The sequence below is a fragment of the Pteropus alecto genome, unplaced genomic scaffold (genome assembly GCF_000325575.1).
Source record: "Pteropus alecto unplaced genomic scaffold, ASM32557v1 scaffold63, whole genome shotgun sequence".
Taxonomy (NCBI): domain Eukaryota; kingdom Metazoa; phylum Chordata; class Mammalia; order Chiroptera; family Pteropodidae; genus Pteropus; species Pteropus alecto.
The window spans coordinates 563,790-587,289 of NW_006434897.1; the positions used below are offsets into that span (position 1 = coordinate 563,790).

Here is a 23,500-nt window from a genome sequence, read left to right on the forward strand (position 1 = left end):
TCTAGATGAAGGCTTTCCTGACCACTTGATTTAAACACAAATCAATCCCTTTTTCCTGTCTCCCTTTTTCCTCCTCTCCTTTCCATCTCACTCTTTCTCTTTCTTCCTTTCTCCCTTCTCTGCTTAAATTTTTCCACAGCCCCTTTTACCTTCTGCATTGCTACATATTTTATTTCTGTATAAATATAGCAGCTGTCTCTCCTCATAAGAAAATGTGCTCCATATACAGGGGTTTTTATTTTTACCTGTTTTGATTACAGCTATTGACCAACTCCCAAATGTAGCACACAATCAATAAGAACTTGTTGAATAAATCAGAACATGAACGTGCACAGCTACAGAAAACCCCAAGTTTGGCTAAAGAATTCCTTTACTTCACTGTTTTTGAAAACAATTTCTCTCTACAAAGATTATCCATTACAGCTTGTCTAAATCAACAAAAAAATCTGAATTAGGTACTCCAAAAACCACTTAAAAAAAGTTATCTCTATGTTAAAACTTAATCGTGTTTTGTTTTATTGACTGATTCCACATTCCACCCAAAACGATAAATAATGAAAGGGTAGGTAGTAGATAAGCATAATCATAAAACAGATTGTATCAGAATTTAATGTTCCTGCTTGAGTACTTACAGCCTAATTAGAAGGATCTGATTACCTGAGCTATAGAGGCCTGGGGATTACCCAGTAAGTTTTTGAAGGAACGTCTGGAAATCCACCTGAGTTGATGACAGAAGGAGGTGGCATAGGTGATCTCCTTGAAGGCTACGTTCTTATTCTTTTTCTGCACCTCTGAGAGTTGATCTAACTCAACTTTCGTTTCTCTGAAGAAGGCGGAGATGACATAAAATTCGGCTAATTTTTCTATGAGTGGCTTATCTCTCTTGGAAGGCTTTTCGGTCTCCTTGCCTTTGTAATAAAAGTAGATAGAGGAAAACATTAACAAAATGACTGATTTAGCCCATTTTTCTGAGCTAAAGCTTGAGCATAAAAAATTTTGTGCTCTGTCATTGCTTTACACATTAGAAAGATATAATTAATTGGCCTGACTACTTCCATAAACTGTGGATACAGCAAACCAGCTGACCTTTCCCTAACTATAATATGTGCACCGTGATTCTTCTAAAATAAACTTCTATCCTTGGGGAGTAGTAATTCTTAATATAAAACCTCGTCTTTGCTTTCTGCTATGTGCAAATGCATAAACTGCCAATTCTCTTATTGTGAAACACTTTATAAACAATGAGTGTATTTTTTAATAGAAAACTCCTCTTAGAACTGACACTATCAGATAAATGCTCATTTATAAATCAAATCAGAAGCACTTACAGCACTCCTGGACAACAAAATCTGTTTTGACTGGTGGTATAGACTGAATGTTTGCGTCACTCCAAAATTCGTATACTGAAATCCAGTCCCCAACATGATAGTATTTGAAAGTGGGGACTTTGAGGGGTGATTACGTCATGTCATGAGGATGAAACCCTCGTGAATGGGATCAGTGCCATTATTAAAGAGGCCCCAGAGAGCTCTGTCTCCATTTCCACTATGTGATGAGATAATGAGCAGATTGTCGTTTGTCTATGAACAGAAAGCAGGGCCTCACGAAACATCAATCTGCTGGCGCCTTATCCAGACTTCCTAGCCTCCAGAACTGTGAAAATTGAATGTTTGTTGTTTAAGTCACCTAGCCTATGGTATTTTTGTTACAGCAGCCTGAGCAAACTAAGATAAATAGTATCAGAGAACAGCATTAGTAATATAAATTCATAAAACCACATTCTAATGAGTTACCACACTGCTACATGTCAGCCAATTCAGTTAGGTGACAATCTGTGACTCTCAACAGGTTCACATACCTTCACCATCTTCGTCCTCTTCGCTTAATACCACAGCAGAGGAGTCTCCATTAATCACATCCAGGAAGAAGTCTGCAGGGTTGTTATAGGGCTCACAGTGGTGACCTACAAAAGAAGGCAACTCCGGTACACAGACATGATGGTCTTGGAAGATACTCATCTTCTCTCTTTTCCCCTCACCAAGTTACCCTTTCTTTTTGTGTATTCAGTCACACAATATGTTAATTCTTTTTTTCCTGGAAAAAAACATACTCTAACCCAAGCTTGGATTCTCAGAAAGCCTTACCTATCGTAATTCATAAAATAGTCATCAATATGCTCTGGTGTTTATTAGTACTTCTTTTAAAATCTAAATGTCAGTCCAAGAAAAAAAAGTTGAAAAGAAAATAAAAAGCTGTAGGTAGGACTAATGCTCCTCAAAGCAAGGCGTCAAGCAAAGCAGCACAGGGACCGTTCTATTCTCTGAGTTCACCTAGGCACTGCCAGTATCCCACTACAGCAATGGTTCCTTCTCCATCAGCTAAATTCAGGTCCAAATCATCATCTATTATGCTGACATAATTCCAATATAGAGAACAAATCACTAGAGCAGCATTCTCATGAGGACATGACCAGCATAGCACACCTACCTGAAGGCTTGCCTTGACTTCTTGTGCCTGATCATCTGAACTCAACTTGGCCTATAGTCTGACTCTTAGATTTCTCTCCCCTAGACTACCCAGATCCATGTGTGCTTGATTATTTTAAATGATAGAGTCAACAAAAACAAATTTTAAAAGATAGAGACTATTTAAAATTATAGTTGGTCATGGAGCATGATCTATAATAATTTCCAAATAGCTCTAAAATGAAGCAGACTGCATGAACTATAAAAAATATTATATCCATCTGAAATAGAACCAGGAAGCTCAGAACTATCATAAATGTTGGCCCATCATTGACAAACTCAGGAGTAGCCATTCTCTTGACAGGTAAGACACTCACATCAACTCCAGGCCTAAATCTGTAATCTGATGCTACTAGAAAATTAAGCGGTATCTCCATGAACCCTCATAAATGCAGACCAACATCCCATGCAAAGGGAAAAAATGATCTGTTGTATGATCAAGAAGACAAATGATCTGGGGGTATTAGACCTTTCTAAGAATGTTCAACTGACAGATAACTGCTATGAGGCCAACATATTTATTAAACTGTTAGAAAAAAGTCACCAGAACTGGGAAGCAGAACAGATATAGGCCCAGGAAAAATAGTCTTACACATACACAGAGTATGTATGCATACTCATTTAGGACAAGAAAAAGACCTAAATAACAGTCAGTGCTATAAATGAAGGAAAAAAGCAACAAACTGACCAAACATATACTCGAGTAGTGGAACCCATAATACATCTACTCAAAGATCAAACAGAACTCTCGTCTACCTCTTCTGCTCTCTTTCAATATTATATTAATGAAGGATCTCGGTGCATGAAAAAGGCAGCCATACCAGTGGATGCAAAGTACCCCAAGGCCTCCTGAGCAAGCCCATGGAACATTAGTCTTCCTGAGGCCAATAAGGTGAGGCTATCAAACAACTTGAAGATGGAATAACGAGGCTGATGAATGGAGAAGATGATGGTTCGGCCCTGTTTAGACATCCTAAGTTAAAAATTGAGAAAATAACATGTCATTAAACTTCTGAAATGTGCACTTCTTAGCAAAATACTTTATTCCTGCCTTTAGGTCCTTAACCCTAATTCAACTTGATTTTCTCTTACTAACTTCTCATTTCATGTTATCTCCCTATTAAGGAACCTAAATTCAATGCTTTTATGAAAGACTGTTTCTTAAAATGCATCCCATGAATGATCTAGAATCAACTACAACATTAACTAAAACTCCAGATTCCTTGACAGTCTTCCCAGACCTCTTATGTCTTGGTAATCCACATTTTAAAAAAGCAGCCATAAAACTTGTAAGTACATTCAAGTCTGAGAACTTATTACAGACTAAATATCAAAACAGTGGTTGTATGCCCCTTTCTCATTGATCATTGAAGTCTTCTGCTCTTTAGAAACTGGTATTCATTCTTCTATCCTAATAATACAATTAACTTTACTGAGTACTTACGATGTCTTCGTTAAAGGCTTTATAGATAAATCCATCTAAATTTTCACAATATAGTTACAAGGCAGTTATGAGGCAATATTGACAATGCCAATAGTATTATTGCCTTCATTTTCTAGAAAAGGCTTAGAGCGTTAAGCAACTGGCCTAATGTGTCACAGATGTAAGTGGCAGAGCTGAGATTTAATGACTCATGGTCAAAACATTGCTAAACTACCTTTACACAGGATTTATTACCAATGGGTAGAAGAAACAAAGGCCAAAATCACTGTTTAAAAACTGTTATTATTAAATATATATTATGAGAAGAATCATTCAATTTTAGCATTTTCTATGCTTAGCAGTGTATACAAGTTTGTTATGCATCAAAGAGAATCAGGCCAGTATTTCAATCATTTCAATACAAAGTGAAATAGAAGTAGGTGAGAGTTCTTTGTAAGCAAAATAGATTATAACCCAGTCTGAAGATGATTTAAGAATAATGTCAAAGGAGCCAACGGGAATAAGTCATAGAAAGAAAAAGGGTAGTCAAGGTGAAGAAACATGGAGAAAAAAGTGTGCAATGACAAGGTCTATTCAGGAAACTACACGTAGTTCATTGTCACTGCAAAATTGGGTTGGGGGGGTGGGGAAGAGAGAAACTAACAAAAGAAAATGCATTAATAAACAAGGCTGTGACGAATCCCTTTACTCTGAAGCTGGAACTTTAGTCAGTAGACAATAAGTAATCGGTACAGTATTAGAAGCAAGTAATGGACTGGTGTGAAAGCTTTGCTATTAAGGACCAATGGCATCAGTTATCAGTATCTCCTATTAGAAATGGGGAATCTTGGGCTCCACCTCAGAGCGGCAGAAACCGATTCTGCATTATAACATGACGCTAGGTATTAGTGTGCATAGTGGAGTTGGAGAAAGACTGGGTTAGAGCGTTCAGCATGAGGAAAGATGCTTGCATGCTAACTGGTCTGAAGCATAGTGAAAATATTTACAGTATTCTTTAGTAATTCATCAGTCCCTAGCGAACACTGTTTTAACATAGTTACAGATAATAAAAATACCACAGAAGTATTCTCTAACTGAACTTGAACCCCAGACTCATTACTTGGCATCTTTACTTAATATGTACAATTGACATTCCAAACTTATGATGTCTAAAATCTTAAACTTCTTTCCATTTCCTTCTTCTCATCCTAGCATAGAGACTTGCTTACAAATGCATGAAGATCAGAGGAAGCAACGTAATAATAGGGAAGGAATGCCATACGAAAGTGGTGTGTCTGGCATCTTTTTAAAAATGGAGCCGGGAGAAGGTGGTTCCCAGGGATGGTAGGTAAAGAGAATGGGCAGAGTTAGGTCATACTGAGCAATTAAGTTAGTTGGCTATGCAATTAAGTAAATATCTTGAAATAATGGGAGCCAAGTTTCTCACTGTCTGAAAGGTCACTTATAAACATGGAAAGGGTAAAGAGAAAAACAGTACTCAGGTGTTAGTTTCGAATTGAAAATATTACTATGAACTTATGGAAAACTTTTTTACAGCAGAATGTGAACTAATATATGAGGAAAGAATGATGTAAACAGAAAATCGCACTAGTACTTGACACAGAAAGAGTTGTTAGTGCATGCTGAAACTGCTGGGTGGACATTTGATGAGGAACAGGATATTGGCATTACATCTGATTATCTCCCCTGACAAAATACGGATTAATTACAAAGGGATAACTAGCTATTTCAGAGCAGGTAAACCCAGCAGACACGCACATGTCCAGGTAATGGAAGTTAACATCACCCAGAGCCATGCAGCCCCTGATGTTATACAGCCAAGAACACATCCTCCTTTCTGTGGCATCCCTGTCAAGAATTCATGGCCTGATCTAGTCACATAAAAACTTACTGGCTGGACCTAGGTTGAGGGCCACCCTATATATTTACTCTCAAAAACAGATGAGGACATGAGAGGTAAAAAAAAAAAAAAGAATAAAGAGCTGCTCAGGCTTAAAGAAGAGAATTCCTACCTGAAAATTATATAATTGTATTAACCAATGTTACTCCAATAAACTTAATTAAAAAAAAAAAGATATTAAACACATTAAGAAAAAAAAAAAAGAAGAAGAGAATTTCTGCAGAGGAGCCTCAGACACAGAAAGGAAAAAGAGACACTCCCAGGACAGTTGCTGAAGTCTGAGTAGAGTCTGTGGATTGGGTGGCGTCTGTGGATTGGATGGTGGCAGTGGTATCAATGTGACTTCCTGGCTGGGAGGTATATAAGATGATAATGTAAAAGAAGTGTCCTTATATTTTGGAGTTACATTACAGTGTATTTTTGGGTGATGAGGAATGATGTGAAAAAAAAAGACAAAAAAAAAATAGGTGTGGATAGGGGAGAGGCAAAGGGAGAGCAAAAGCAATTAAATGCTAAGACTCGGGGAAGCTAGGTAAGGAGACATGGGATTTCTTTGCATAATTCTTGTACTTTTTCTGTAAAGAGGTAATTAAGGCTGAGAAAAGTCCTATGGGTGAGCCTTAATCCAATAAGGACTAGTTCTTACAAGAGGAGATCACAACATTGACACACAGAGGGAAGATGAAGTGAAGACACAGAGAGAAGACAGCTACCTAGAAGCCAAAAACAGAGGCCTCAGAAGACACAATCCTGACGACACTGTAATCCTGGACTCCAAGACTAAAAAAATTAATTTCTGTTGTTTACATAACCCAGTCTGTGGTACCATATTTTGGAAGCTCAAGCAAACTAATACACTAACCAAGCTCTGCTCTCCTTAGGTCATTGGGTTCCATCCCACTGGCCCCTTGAGTTCGAAACACATTAGGCATGGGCTGCCTCAGGACCACTGGCTGTTCCTTCCAACTAGAACTCTCTCCTCCCAGACATCTAGGTCTTGCTCACAGCTCAAATGGCACATCACTGAGGTCTTCCCTGACTATCCCACTATGTAACAGGGCACCCACCACCCCCAACACAGCAGTCCTCCCTACACTTTCATCCTGCTTCATTTTTCTTCAAACACTTATATTTGTTAATTGACTGATCCTCTACAACAAAGAAGGAACAAATGTCTATCTCTTGGGCTCACTGCTGAATCCCTTGCACCAGGAATACTACCTGGCACATAGTAGGTGATCAGATAGTGCATAAATATTAAAATAATGTTCCTATAGCATTTACCTCTTCAGGAGCAAAAGGACAGCATTTGCTGTGCTTGAGTCTAGGCCTGTTGTGGGCTCATCCAGGAACAAGATGGATGGATCGATAATAAGCTCCATTCCAATACTAGTCCTTTTTCTTTCTCCCCCAGACACACCACGGATAAACTGAGTTCCAACCTTAAACACAAATATTATCATTATTAACAATAACAACCATAGCCACTATAGTTTCTTAAGCTATTAACATGTGCCAACCCTGTAAGAGGCACTTTATCTCACATCCTCATTTATGCTGAACAGCAAATAAATGAGTATCTGGGAGAAGAGGTAGGTTTCTCTTTAATTAGATGAGTAGACTGAGGCTCAAGTCAGAGCTGGTATGTGGCTAAGCCTCATATGAAGCCCGTGCTTTAAACTGTTCTATATGTTCCTTACCAAGTCAAATATTTAGCTTTAAGATTGTATGTTAGAACTTACAGATATTGCCCTGACTATGAAATCACAGTCCAAAAAGGGATAAAAGATATGAGAGAAAATGATGAAAGTATCTATAATTTATAAGTCTTCTTACACTTCTCTTTTTCTCTCCCACCAAGAAAAATCCTCAAATGGACTTACAAGAAGAACTGGGCCTTGGCGGCTAAAAAAGTTCACTTTCTACCATTCACATTAGCACTTCTTAGAACACTACAAGGCTTCCCAAACTGACCCTGTCTATACTTTTAATGCATGGCAGAATTCCTGACTCATTCTTTTAGACAAATTCAAGATGACTGGCTCAGTCTTTTCAACCACTCGATGTCACTGTGTGTGACTGGGGGAGGTGGAAGACTTTAGGGGAGGCAAGAGAGAGGAAACAATTCTTATAGTAAGAGTCTTCGAGAGATAATCATTAAATGTTACTCATGTCCTTTATTATATCCCATAAGCACTGAGCTATTAAAGGCATTTTAAGACAACTGGAAAAATGTGAATGAATATGGGCTCTATCTATATAACCGATATTAAAATATTATTAATTTTGTTAATTGTTAATGATATTGCAGTAATGTAGGCAAATGCCCTTATTTTTTAAAAAGATACATAAATATTCAGTGGTAAAATTTAATGTTTATAAATTTTTAAAAAATAGTTCATAAAGACAAACCTGAAGACATTATTGAATGTTTAACAACTGGAAAATCTAGGTGCATGTTATTTATCACATCATATTATAAATTATACTACAACTATGTCATTACTGTAGTAATCAGACTATTCTCTCTACATTTCTGTTATGTTTAATTTCATAAAAAGTAAACATTTTTACTATGGTGTTTCAATCAATTAGATCAAGGAATTCCAAGAAGTCATCAATTGCCTTCAGCTTCTTTTCCCTGGAAATCCATGCAAGGAACTCAGGGCAATGGCTGCCCAAAGGTAAAGAATGGAAAGCACTTACTGGAAAGACAAAATCAAATAAACAGAACCCCAGCACAGGGAACCCAAACACTCATAAAACAAACAAAAGTGGTAAACGGTAGCATCTCAGAGTTATTCTTCCAAATAAAATAAAGCAAAATACATTTTACATAAAAGGCTGTCAGAAAGTATTAAATAAAGCAGTGACCAGCAGAATACTCCCATTCTTCATTACTCTAAGGAAGAGAGATCGCAGGGGGATTAAACTAAAGCCATGACAATCTAAGAAGTTCATCTTCACCCAAAACTTCAAATGTCCTCCCAGCAAACCTTCCATACCTATTTATCAACTGTAAAGTGCACTCATTCATCTCATTTCATCTTCCTGATCCTGCACAACTCACATAAGCAGTTACTTTGTCTCCCTTGCCCATGGCTGTAATCTATAAAACCTAAGGGAGACCAGCACATGACAGTTTGCAAGTGATACTGGCCAAAGGAAGAGGGGAGAGAGAAAGGGAAAGAAGACAAAGTACCAAAAAGAAAAAAAAGTGGTATAGAAAAACAACTTGGATGCCACAAGAATTAGAAATAAACCCTAATCTGACTGAATATAACATTAGAAGCCAAATTTTAGCACAATGAAACATACAGAGCAAGATCCCATGGATTTTCATCATTTATGAATTCCAGAAAGATACCTCCAAAGCAACAGAACAAAGACCCCTGGAGGAAGAAAGGAAGAATAGCTAAGAAGAGAAGGAGAAAATAGAAAGAAGGAAAGTTAGTGTACAGATATTGAGACTGGACTTAAACAATTAGTGTGGAGGAGGATCAAAAACTGTAATCACAGAGAAGAGGCACGTGACTTTGCAAAGAACACGTCTACTACTAGACCACACTGCCATACCTCATTTCCAGGATTCAATCATTTTTTTACTTTACCCTCGTTAATTTCCACCTACATATTATGTAACTGGTCACTTTGCTCTTAGATATGGAAAGCACCCACTTTTGACCACTCGCATTATAGAAAACTTCTAAATGAGTTATATTATCAAAAAAAAAAAAGTTACAGTATCACACAGGAAAGGTCCTATGTTCTGGCAATGTTACCATCCATTTTCCACATTACCTTGGAATCTGCCACTTTAGCCAGACCTAACTCTTGAATGACTGTGTTAATTCGTTCATTTTTTTCATGTTGCGTCATAGTTGTTGGAAGCCGAAGAGCTGCTGAGAACTGTAAATTTTCTCTCACTGTCAGAGTTCCCATCACGACATCATCCTTAAGGCAGAATGGCATTTTAGCAAAACATATCAGGTCTTTTCTAGTCCCCTTATTCTTTAGTGTATAAAACTTAATCCACATAAATAACATACTCAAGGGAAAGTTTTAGCTAATTATAAACCTGTAATTATACAAATTATAATAATCCATATACAAATAGATGCAAAGCCTGACAAATAATTTTCATTCAGAATCTGTACACCTGAATAGAACACAGGTAATTATAACTATTACTAGCAGACATTTATAGACTGCTTTTCACAAATATTGTCAAAATAGTTTTCTAAGCAAGGGGAAGGAGAAAAGTGAAGGTAGGGAAAAAAGTAAAACAGCAGTATCTTTCGGTAATGTGATGACTAGAATTGCTAACGTTGCCCTTACAAGGGTCATATTCCATAACTAGCATTCATATCACTGTCCTGATAAGGGTCATATTCTATTCTCTGTGCCTTTTCATTTAATACTACGTATTATGGGAGATTATCAAAAGCTGGTTTAAAGTATGTTGGTTCTATGACATGGGCATAGAACTAACGGGAAGCATACTAAACTATCAGCCAAGGTACATGCTCACATAGAAACAGGAGAAATCTAAAATGCAAATTCACAAATACTTACTTGTACCACATAACCTGAGTTACATTTGAAATTGGCAGGTCGAGGTGCTCCATTTATCAAAACATCTCCAGATAATCCTCGTGGATCTTTCCTTGCAGCTAAGATATCTAACAACCTACAAAAAGGACATATATGTGGGTACTAGGCTTACTGGACTGATCACTTTGTAAGGTATATAAACGTCTAATCACCATGATGTACATCAGAAATGAATATAATATTGTATGTAACTATAATTGAAAAATTAATTTTTTAAAATATATATTTTTAAAAGGGTATAGATTCTTTTAAACGCAGGCTATATGTCTTAGCTACTCTGAATCCAAATTCTGTTCAAGTTAGAAAATTAACTGATCAAGAATTTCTATGTTTCAACTATTATTATATAGTCTTCTAATTCTTGTCTTCCTTTTTCCTCTATGCTACAATAAAGCCCCCAAACATGAAAGCACTGTTGGCTGACCCAGCACAGAGCTCCCAAACTGCCCTGTAGGCTGTGTGACCTTGGGAAATCAAACACAGGCAATGTGCTCTGTTAGCTGGGACTCAAGTCTTCACTTATGCCTTCAGCTCCATCTCCCCACTTTCAGTTTTATCCTCTTCCTTTTCTGCCTCATTAGCTCAAATTCACAGCTGGCAGCTGTATGCCAACCACCTTATCACGTCCTGTCAGTATAGCTGACCTAATGACCTCTATTCCTCTGGACAGAACCACGGCATAACTGTGTGTGATCCGTAGCACCTACAGCAGGCTAGGCATGCAGTAATGCGCTACAAATACCTCCTAAAAGTGATCTTTAAAAGCACATTAAAATGGCAAAGAAAAACCTTACTGATGTTCTCTGCTATACTCACGAAGATTTGCCTCCACCTGTGGGTCCCAGAATGGCGTTGAGGCCAGGTCTCATGATCCCACTGTAAATGCAGAAACAGATTTACCGGTTCACTTTAAACCCAGTTCTACTAATTTAGGGTTTGCATTTCATAACTCTTGATAAAAGTTGATGGAATTAGACAGAAAACAAGCACAAACTGCTTTTAAAGGAAAAAGAAATCCAATGATTGATTAATAGAAGTCCAGCATACACAGAATGTCATTACTAGTCAGAATCTATAAGAAAAAAAGGCTCAGGTCCATCTAAATTCCTTCCACTTATTCTCTAAACCACTTACATTTTATTCAAAAGGACACATAAACTTTCAAGGTTCTTTTTTAAAAAAAAAGACTCTAGTAAAGCCTCTGTTATACTTATCTTAACACAAGGCAAAGTCTTGAGCAATATTTGATAATAATTATCTAATAGTCACCTCATTTGCTACTTAGTCAAGTTCTACACAATTAAGAAGTCAATGGATTTATAGAATCACCAGTATTAGTGTTCTCACTGCTTGAATCTAGTCAGACCAAGAAACAATATATTTGAAGTAGAAATTTAATGGCTAGAAAAAAGCACCTCAGGCATTACAAAAAAACAAAAACAAACAAAAAAACATCTCACCGGTTCTTAACCCTTAGAGACTACTTAATCAAATTGGAAATGTAAAATACATACCCTTCAAATATATGATTTTTTTCTTCCCTGTAAAGTGTCAGATAAGTAAACAGGAAACTTCTCAGTTTAGAAGAGAAGACGCCACTTTCTTAAGGATGTACAGATGTGGTGTAGACACTGCATGTTCCCAACAAATTACGTAGATGTTTAAGGGTAGAGAATATTCAGACAGAGAGCAGGAAAGTAGAAAAAATTAAGGCAGTGTTGACTGTGCTGAGAATCAAGAAAAAAGCAAATAAGTAGTCTGAATTTTATCCTGAAGGTAACCGGTAGAAAGGTAAGAAGAATGGACTGGAGCAAGGAGAATGAGGGGCGGGACCACCGCAGTTACATGGGCATGATGAAACGGGGTCTGATGAAGCCCTTTCAAAACCCTGGTGTCTACACCAATCTCTGTACGATGGGGAGGCAAGTAAAATTTATCACCCAGAGAAAACTATTCCAAGTAGAAAGGGTAAAGTGGAAGGCTTTTTATTGCAAATAATGCCTTTCACAGAGGCAAGCACTATGCTACACAAGTGTCATGAGTGATAAACTTCACAATGCAGCTGTATCACAGTGCTTCAATCCAGGAGGACCTCCGCATTTTCTGCCTATTGTGTTTGAACTGTCACAAGGGTAAAATGGCTGGTGGGTGCTAGGGTGAATGAAGTGTACCTTCCACTCTGCTCATTAACTGAGAAGCCTCTCACTGAAACACTGGACAAATACAGTGAGTTAGGTAAAACAACCTATAAAACAGGAAAATATTTTATTCTTTCTGAGACCTTTCCCCCGATGTAGAAATATATGCTAATGGCTGGGTGAACTTTCAAGATGCATTTATCTGTAGCTCTTGATGTGCTTTCTCTAGTAATAGCTACCTAGTAACTGTTTCTAAAATAACTAGAAATCAGCTTGTTATTCACTAAGATTTCCTTGTCAGAAAAACTTTCCAGGCTTTTACAAAATCTACTCAAAAAAGACCAAGCAACACTAAATGATTAACCCAAAACTCAATGTGAACTTTCTAACTCAAAGGATTTTACAGACCTCTGAGTTGGGCTTCCTTTGGCACTAAACCCTAGCATTACGCAAAACAAAAAGAGACCATCACAAATGCAAGAGTTCCAGTTTGGAGCAGTGGTGAATTCTTCATTCAACACAATTATTCAATATCTACTTTGTGTATAGAAGACACTCTTCTAAAATATGGGTCAGGGTTAAGGATAAAACAAAGTCCTAGCTCTCCTGGAGTTTACATTCTAGTTCAGGGATCAGAAAACTACAGCTGTTCACATTTTCTGTTTGCATCAATGAAGTGTTATTGTAACAGAGCCATGCTCACTCACTTATGACAATGGCTCTTTCATGCTAAAATGACAGAGTAATTGCAACACAAAAGTACAGTCCATAACACTGAAAATATTTACTATCATGCCCTTTACAGAAAAAGTTTGCTGACCTCTGTTCTATTCCATGGTCTCCATTTCCTCTGTTGCCCTACACTGCCCTCCACTCTAGAATCATCCTTCAAAATCCATTCCTCACACTTATTTATTGCTTGATAATATTTGTATGCAAGAAAGTCTCCCTTGCTATACTGTAAAACCATGCAGATAAGAACTGTGTCATCTTTCTTTACTCTCAACTCTATAGCATGCAGCACGATGGTCTAAAATGGGTAGATGATTAAATACTAAATACATAAAATGAAATCTAATTACAAGATTCCTGCCACATCTATTATATTTTCGTGAATAATTGTAAAGCCTTTGGTCTCACTTTATGGGCAGAAAGTCAATGTCATTCCCACTGCTCAGAGTGTAGTCCTTCTCAAATACACACACACACACACACACACACACACACACACACACACACACACACACACTCGTCACTTTCTCTCTCCCCATGCTCCTAGCCCTCCAACTTAGGGTTACAGACTTCCATCTTGTCTTCTAATTCCTCTATCACAGTAGAACACAGTGAAGTGCTCTAGTTGTCTGAATCTCCCATTAGATTAAAAGGTTTCTGACAACAGAGGATATGATATATCTTTGTCACTAGCAACTTGCACAATGTCAGGCACCTAACAGACATTCAAAATTTGTTGAATAAATGAGTCCCTACATTTTTATAAATGACAATTACTTATAGGAAAATCAAATGTTTTCAATAGAAACAAATGTCAAGAAGTAGGGAATAACTTATAGATAATAAGTATAGCCTGACTGGAAAATAGGTAGTTACATTCCCTACTTACTATACTATGTTCAAAGAATACATCAGTCATGGCTATTAGACTCTACCTTCCCTTCACAGTGCGAAGGTGATGGAAGTGCTGGGTGGAGGTGCAGCAACCACCAGCACCCAAGAACACAGGCCGCAAAGGAGGTGAGAGAAAGAGAGGAGACAGCTATGGGGTGGAGAGATAGCTTATATTAAGGAATAAGAAAATTGATTAAGTCAGTCAATATATTAAAAATAATGAGAGCCAAGTTTTTCACTTTTGGGGAAAATGTTTAACGAACATCGAAACATGGAAATAACCCTTGGGTGTAAGATCAGAATTAGAGGTCATGGGTTTTAATGTATATGCAGACAGATATAAAAAGGTTTAGATGTGTATATATGAATATACATACATATGTTCCCTAGGGCTGTCCACTGAGGAGGCCTGGGAGCTATGATGACCCAACAGCAATGAATGTTCCAAACACCCAGATCTGGGTTGGTAAATACAAACTCCACAAAAAGGTACATCAGCTCATTCCAGATCTGAGGCAGGGTAAGCACACAGTGAGTCTGAAACTTCTTGCTGTGCCAGCAAAATACTCAAAGAATGAGAGAATTTGTCAAAAGTATGAATTTAAAAAACAAACAAACACAGAACCTACCTTGAAAGGTCTCCCACTGACCAAATTAGGAACAATAGAAATTTCAAGGTAGATAATAATAATGCATTACTATTGAATGCTACTGAATAAAACGTAAATCCATGAGTCTACACTGATATAAATAAATGAGGCAATGCCAAATAAAGCTTTTTCCTTTTAGTAAAATGAAAACTACTCTATACAGAAGAGATGGATGAAAACAGAAAAATCACTCTTTGGTAACTATCATAGTGACAGTTATTGTTGATTCAGGAACGGTCATCAAATGGGCCAAAGCTGGTGGGTTGAGGTTTAATGAACAATAGAGTTTTGGAATAATGTCAGGTTATCTCTCCTCACGATATTTATTAATTACAAAGGGGGAAATGGTAACATTAGAGTGAAGGCTGGCAGACACCAACATGACCAGGTGACCAAGGTTAACATACCTGGAGTGGGACAAGAAAATGCCAGGTTGGATGAGACTAAGGGGAGAGACATGATGTCATAGTCAGCCAGCTATGCAAAGAACATGGTTAACCAAAAGCCTCTTAGAGCCCACCACTGCATCCATTATGGCGCTTTGCTTCTCCTGGGCTACTCCCAGACAATGACTGAGTGGTTATATTGGAGAGGGTCCTCATTTCCTTATTTCTAAAAAATATACACTGAAGGACTTAGGGATAATTGAGCTCCATATAGATAGCTTGCTCTCAAATGATTCAGAATAACACTAATGACAATGGGTATCCAAAGAGACAAAATGACTAGCAAATGCAGTAAAAAGTTAACAGGTAGGAAATCTGGGTAAAAGGATTATGTTCCCACAAGGTTTGAGTTTGAAATTATTTCCAAATAAATTATAATTTTAAAAACCTATGTATATAATGAATTTCCCTGATGATTATAGGATATCCACCCATGTAGTGGAATGTACCATTTTTTTTTTTTTTTATACATCTTCAGCATTGGTGAGAATAAGCTCGAATGCTGGGTATGGAGACAAACTAAGCGTAGCAGAAATATTTTCCATAAGGTAGTAAAATCTTACCTTTTTGAATTCTCATAGTCAGATTTTGTTTTATCCTCTTACCCCCACAGAGAACATCAAATTCTAGTTACTTATGTCTAAAACATGAGATTACAAAAAAGTTCCAAAGGAAAAACAGAAATTATTGGACTTTTTAGAATATAAACAGTATTTTGAATGATTATGGTGCAATCAAACATAAGTCAAAAATAAGATATATGAAAGCAACCTTTATTCCATCCCAGAAACACTATTTAGTAGAAGATAGAAAATAGAAAAAAAATTAGAAATGCTACATTGAATAAAACGGAAGCCCTTTCACATGGATGCCTAAACCAGAAATATGAGTAAACAGGAAATCCCTGATATCCTAAGAGACTCATCGGAGAGATCACTTCACAAGGTATATAAATTTCTAAACACTATGCTGTACATCTGAAACTAATATAATATTTTATGTCAACTATAATTGAAAAATAAAATCATTTTTAAAAGGAAAAAAAAGTGTGACACTGTTTTTATTAACCTAGGAATGCAGGTGAAGATGGACTCATCTATTGGTAGAATGCATACCACTGAACCATAAAAACATGATGAAGCAGTGATTAGATGACATTTTTAGTGTATTAACTGTACTTAATACAGTTAAGAGCATTAAGTTACTAATCTTAAAAACATAAGCAAGATAAATGTATCCTTGCACAGCATTCATTTGAAATCCATTCAATCTGTACATAGTCAAGTTGTGTTACCTTTCACTTAGCACAAAATTTGTAGTGACCAACTTGATTGTGTTCCACAAAAAAAGAGTCACCTTTCAAAAAAGTCAGTCAATTCTATCTAGGCATGTAGCAAAAGATAAAAGTTTTGTGTCTACCGTTCCTCTCCATATTTTCTTAGTCAGGGTTTCTTTTAACCAACACAAGAAACCAAGAAAGTAGGCTTGACAGTAGTGTTACTACATGAAGAAAGTTCTATCTAACCCTACACAGCCCCTGACATTGCCACACACAATCAATCTCAGATCCCCATCGTTTCTTCCCTACCCACACGCAAAAATTTTCTCCCTTATTTGTCATTTCCTAGCCTTCTGGGAGCAGTTGGCTGCTAGTGACAGAAAAGGCCACAATCCCAGAGAAAGCCTCAAGAAAACATGAGAAACATCTGATTCTATATAGGTCTGCAGCCACACCTGGCCAAAGTGTTCTTATAACCACTCCTTCAGTCTAAGAGAATTAGAAAAGGCTGCCAGTCTTATCTAGGAAGAATTATTCCCCCTCCAACAAATAAATTAACAAAAATTAACAAAACAAAACACAGAGGCCATGCTGTCTGAGCAAATCTAGACGTACTTCCCAAATCACAGAGAGGAAGAATCAGGCTCAGTTCTCTAGAAATAAGAAAAACATGAACAATCCTAATGGCTATCATCTGTGAAAGAAGAGCGATACTTGGTACCTACTAAATTCTTTTCTCATTACCCTCCCCACTCCACTGCCCACGCCACCACCAGGTGATGAATTCATTGCTGGAAGAAAATAATGAAAATCGTAGTTTTATATTCATTTGGATCCTAAATTTTCCATCACACTGTTCTGCAGCAACACACCTTAAGCTAAGCTAGAGTTGTCTTATATGTAAGTTGCTCCTGTCTGTCTGTATGATTGGGGAAAACATTATACAAATTGCTATAGATTATAAACGACTACAAATAGGCCACTCATTGAAAACAAGTCTATTGAAACCCAAAGTACTTTTACAATATATTGTCATTTCAACCTCCTGACTCTTTCTTCTAGAATATAAGGACATAAAGTGCATAAGTACTTAAAGTGTCTGGCTCATAAAGTACAGTGATAGATCTTTTATCTCACAGATTAGAAAACTGAAGCTCAGAGATTATAATTATATTTCCACAATCGAAAAATCAGAAGTCATACGTCCAGGCATCTTTCAACTAAACTGCAAGAGTTGCCCAGGAAAAACTAAATAACACATTAATTATTCAGCTTCTCAAATGAAAGTTGATACATGTGGTACGACCACTTTAAAAATACTTTAGCAGTGCTTTTAAAAATTAAACATATACCTAACACATGATCCAACTATTTCACTCAGTTAAACCAAAAGAAATGAAAGTGTGTCTATACATCTGTAGACACGTGTACAAATGTCGATAGTACCTTTACTAATAGGCAAAACCTATGAAGTTCAAGTGATGTCAATAGAGATTTAAATAAAAGTTCATGCACATACTTGATATTCATTAGTATTTCTTTCTCTACTGTTTTTCGACCAAGTGGAAAGCCACTCTTCACTTTCACTCGATAGCAGATGTTATGAAAACTTAACACGGCTCCTTCAGTAACCATCTTCAGGTCGTTGGAGGTTGTCCCAGGGGGCCCACTGGTGTCTCTTTGTGACATTGGGATGAAAACGTGGTCATTATTCGAAGACATCTGGAGAGTTACTGCTTTTCTGTGGAAGGAAAAGCAAGAGTAAGTTGACCATCCAGATAAATGAGACTGTAAACACTCAGTAACAGTACACCTAAAACAACTTCATCTTGGTACAACCTTCCAATTATAAAATAAATAAGTCCTGGGGATGTAACATACAGCATGGTAACTATAGTTAACAATACTAGGTTGTATATTTGAAAGTTGCTAAGAGTAGATCTTAAAAGTTCTTATCATGAGAAGAGAAAAACAACTGCGTGGTGATGGATGTTACGTAGACTTATTGTGGTGATCATTTCACAATATATACAAATATTGAATCATTATGTTGTACACCTGAAAATAATGTTATATGTCAATTACATCTCAATTAAAAAATAAAAATAGAGATCCAAATTTTAAAAAAAAGAATGACTCGTGATTCATTTTTATACTAATTAAATGTTTAAGTAAAAATGTTTTGGACATATTGGATTCAGTACCACATATTATTAACATTAAAAAAACAAGTGTTTTAAACTGCACTGCAATAAATGGCTCTGTTGAATAGCACTTATCACTATGATAAGAACAACTTTGGTACCCATGTTAGGGAGGCAGATACAACTCTGAATACATTAACTCCAATTAGATATCAATTAAACATCTAATAAGTAAATAGGAAGAGCATGAAAATTACTTATGAAGCAGGAAAAAATGACCAGACATTAAACTTATCTAGCTTTAAAAGCATATTATGATATGACTCAAGAGCAGGCAGACTATGTTATTCTTTAGGGGTATTAGGGGTATTTTTTTTGTGTGTGTAATTTTGGACTTTATGACATAGTTATTACAAAAAGGGGCTTAGCCAGGAGTCAAGGACAAGAGAAATTTCTCTGAATTTATAGCTCCAGGATTTATATCACTTGTTACTCTCTTTCAGTCAGCTCAGGAGATAAACTCTAAAATTGTTTGGGATGATACAATCATTTCCTTAATGGGCAAACATATTTAAATCCTAGGAAGATTTAGAATTAAAAATAAAAATGATTAAGAAAATCAAACTAATAGTTAAGTAGTTAATGAATTTAAAACAAAACTGAGTCCTAAATTAATAAATGAAGTTTCAAATGTTTCATTAAGGAAGTTACAAAAAGTCCCTTGAATAGATTTAATTAGGGTAAGACCTTAAAGTGAACTTAAGAGCTTACGAATAGGTTTCAAATCTGAAACTTAAATAAACCTATTTTAATTTTTAAAAATCAAAGTAATCTATGAAGAACTTTCACTCTGGCTATGACAGAGTAGCTGTTCAAAACCAATCATCCCCTAAGAACAACTGTGAAAGTAGATAAAATACAAGAAGCAACAGTTTGAAGAGCTCTCTCTGATGAGAGCAACAAAAGCAGCCAGTACCAAAGGGGCCAAAATCCTGGAAAGGAGGGAACAACACAAATGCAAACCCTGCATCCTATGCCCCTTCCTCTCGAGGCAGATTGCACACACCTGGGGCAAAACTCAAAAACACCACGTAGAAAGAAGCTACTAGAGCCTAAAAAACCGAGCAAATATTTCAGCAGTCTCTTGGTGCTAGGGAAACAAAATTTGAAGTGACAAGCCTACCAAAAAGGAGGGGCTCTAGAAACCCAAGCTTTTGAGATTCCGGAAGAGCTCAGGAACAGACCAGCCTCTACTTGATCAACTTTGTCTACCCAAAGAAAGTCCACTCTCAAAGGAGATATAATCATCCAGATTTTCAATAAAAATTACCAGGAATACAAAATAAACAAAACAGAAACAGACTTATAAATACAGAGAACTAATGGTTGCCAGGTGAAAGGGGGTTATGGGATTGGGTGAAGAAGATGAAGAGATTAAGTACAAACTGGTAGTTACAAAATAGTCATGGGGAGGTAAAGTACAGCATAGGGAATATAGTCAATAATATTGTAACAACTATGCATGGTGCCTGGTGGGTACTAGAATTATTGGGGAGGATCACATTGAAAATTATATAAATGTCTAACCACTAGGCCGTACACCTGAAACTAGTATAAAATAATATTGACTGTTACTATAACTGAACAAAATACCAGGCATTACAGAAAACAGGATCATAATGTTCCAGTGACAAGAAACTAGACCCATGATAATGCAGACAGAAGTCATCAGACATTGACATTAAAATAATTGCTTTATATAATTAAGAAAGTAAATGAAAAGAGACTATTATCAAAAACCAGAATCTTTTTATTTTTATTTATTCTTTTTTTTTAAGAAACAGAATCAAGGGGCTTGGAATAATGAGATTCCTTTGCACTTTCCAGCTGTCCCTTTTCTAGTAATCTACCTATGTCACTTTTCCTCTCTTTTTGTTGCTTTCTAACTGATTAGGCCATATTTTACTTTTTTTGCAAAGCTTAAACAGTTTTCTTCCATAGATACTGCTATACCTATTATAAAAATGATAACTTGCATTTAAAATGCCATTTTCCTGTATTTTACTTTTTATCATACTCTTAATCTGATAGTCTATGTAAATGGAGTGTGTAAGGCAATGAAAATTACTCTTAATCTGATAGTCTATGTAAATGGAGTGTGTAAGGTAAGAAAAGTACACAGGTTGATTCTAAAGTCCTCACCCAGACACCTGCCCACAATGGAATTTTTACAAAGGCTGGTAGAAGCCCGGCCAAGAGATTATAATCCTGACAAGAAGTTGGAGTTCTCAAATCACTGCCAGGTGATATCTATAAACTTATGAATGACACAAAAGTAGGACACTATTAAAGTTTGTTAGGAAAAAACAAAATCTGAATTTCAACTTCCATAAATTAAACCTTGCATTTAAAATGTTCTCTATCAATTAATGAGTTGCCTCTGATTTGACAGATTCACCCTGAAGCATCCAGTATTGACACTATATTCAGGTCCAAAGACTGCTCAGTAATGTAGAGCACTGAAGTCTTCAGGCTGAGGGAGCAATATGAGTCCCCAATAACCTTGTAGCACAATATCTTGTCCAGGACAGGACAGTATCTTGTCCTGGTACCGAGGACAAAGTCTATCAGACAGAGAAGAATAGATCCCATCACAGAAGTTTATACAGTTAGTGAGAAGCCACTGAGGTTATTTAAGCAGGAAAGTCCCATGATACTAACTAGGTTTTTAAAGGACCACTCTGGCTACTGTGTGACAAGTGTGGAAGCAAAGGCTAGTTAGAAGGCTATTACAGAAAACCAGGTGAGACATGCTTGGACAAGGGGATGGGCCTAGGTAATGACAGAGGGGGACTTCAAAAGGCCAAGGGCTCAGCACCAACTTGGTAAGTTTTAGGCATCTGTGAGATATCCAAGGAAGGGATAGCTTTGGTTAAAAATTGAGAACCTTAAACAAGACTCTTATGAATGACAAACCACCCCACTCTCTTGGGGTCTTCATTATGCAATAATGTATTGCTCTTCAATTTTAAGGACATGCTACATACCGAAGTTCAATTGAGCATCCAAGTGTGATTCGAAGACATCTGGAGAGTTACTGCTTTTCTGTGGAAGGAAAAGCAAGAGTAAGTTGACCATCCAGATAAATGAGACTGTAAACACTCAGTAACAGTACACCTAAAACAACTTCATCTTGGTACAACCTTCCAATTATAAAATAAATAAGTCCTGGGGATGTAACATACAGCATGGTAACTATAGTTAACAATACTAGGTTGTATATTTGAAAGTTGCTAAGAGTAGATCTTAAAAGTTCTTATCATGAGAAGAGAAAAACAACTGCGTGGTGATGGATGTTACGTAGACTTATTGTGGTGATCATTTCACAATATATACAAATATTGAATCATTATGTTGTACACCTGAAAATAATGTTATATGTCAATTACATCTCAATTAAAAAATAAAAATAGAGATCCAAATTTAAAAAAAAAGAATGACTCGTGATTCATTTTTATACTAATTAAATGTTTAAGTAAAAATGTTTTGGACATATTGGATTCAGTACCACATATTATTAACATTAAAAAAACAAGTGTTTTAAACTGCACTGCAATAAATGGCTCTGTTGAACAGCACTTATCACTATGATAAGAACAACTTTGGTACCCATGTTAGGGAGGCAGATACAACTCTGAATACATTAACTCCAATTAGATATCAATTAAACATCTAATAAGTAAATAGGAAGAGCATGAAAATTACTTATGAAGCAGGAAAAAATGACCAGACATTAAACTTATCTAGCTTTAAAAGCATATTATGATATGACTCAAGAGCAGGCAGACTATGTTATTCTTTAGGGGTATTAGGGGTATTTTTTTTGTGTGTGTAATTTTGGACTTTATGACATAGTTATTACAAAAAGGGGCTTAGCCAGGAGTCAAGGACAAGAGAAATTTCTCTGAATTTATAGCTCCAGGATTTATATCACTTGTTACTCTCTTTCAGTCAGCTCAGGAGATAAACTCTAAAATTGTTTGAGATGATACAATCATTTCCTTAATGGGCAAACATATTTAAATCCTAGGAAGATTTAGAATTAAAAATAAAAATGATTAAGAAAATCAAACTAATAGTTAAGTAGTTAATGAATTTAAAACAAAACTGAGTCCTAAATTAATAAATGAAGTTTCAAATGTTTCATTAAGGAAGTTACAAAAAGTCCCTTGAATAGATTTAATTAGGGTAAGACCTTAAAGTGAACTTAAGAGCTTACGAATAGGTTTCAAATCTGAAACTTAAATAAACCTATTTTAATTTTTAAAAATCAAAGTAATCTATGAAGAACTTTCACTCTGGCTATGACAGAGTAGCTGTTCAAAACCAATCATCCCCTAAGAACAACTGTGAAAGTAGATAAAATACAAGAAGCAACAGTTGGAAGAGCTCTCTCTGATGAGAGCAACAAAAGCAGCCAGTACCAAAGGGGCCAAAATCCTGGAAAGGAGGGAACAACACAAATGCAAACCCTGCATCCTATGCCCCTTCCTCTCGAGGCAGATTGCACACACCTGGGGCAAAACTCAAAAACACCACGTAGAAAGAAGCTACTAGAGCCTAAAAAACCGAGCAAATATTTCAGCAGTCTCTTGGTGCTAGGGAAACAAAATTTGAAGTGACAAGCCTACCAAAAAGGAGGGGCTCTAGACACCCAAGCTTTTGAGATTCCGG

At 36.5% G+C, this 23,500-nt stretch overlaps 1 protein-coding gene across 1 annotated transcript in view; it reads right to left on the reverse strand.

Annotated features, from left to right (window-relative positions):
- The window catches only part of LOC102890879 (ATP-binding cassette sub-family G member 2), a 59,886-nt gene that overhangs the window by 15,579 nt on the left and 20,807 nt on the right, over positions 1 to 23,500 (reverse strand). Inside the window, exons 2-9 of the mRNA XM_015588480.2 lie at positions 18,142 to 18,363; positions 11,300 to 11,359; positions 10,445 to 10,559; positions 9,671 to 9,823; positions 7,154 to 7,311; positions 3,347 to 3,498; positions 1,859 to 1,963; positions 658 to 908 (exon numbers count right to left, since the gene is read on the reverse strand). Coding sequence (XP_015443966.1) covers positions 658 to 908; positions 1,859 to 1,963; positions 3,347 to 3,498; positions 7,154 to 7,311; positions 9,671 to 9,823; positions 10,445 to 10,559; positions 11,300 to 11,359; positions 18,142 to 18,344 — 1,197 coding nt within the window. The 5' untranslated portion in view covers positions 18,345 to 18,363. The remainder of the gene's footprint in view (positions 1 to 657; positions 909 to 1,858; positions 1,964 to 3,346; positions 3,499 to 7,153; positions 7,312 to 9,670; positions 9,824 to 10,444; positions 10,560 to 11,299; positions 11,360 to 18,141; positions 18,364 to 23,500) is intronic.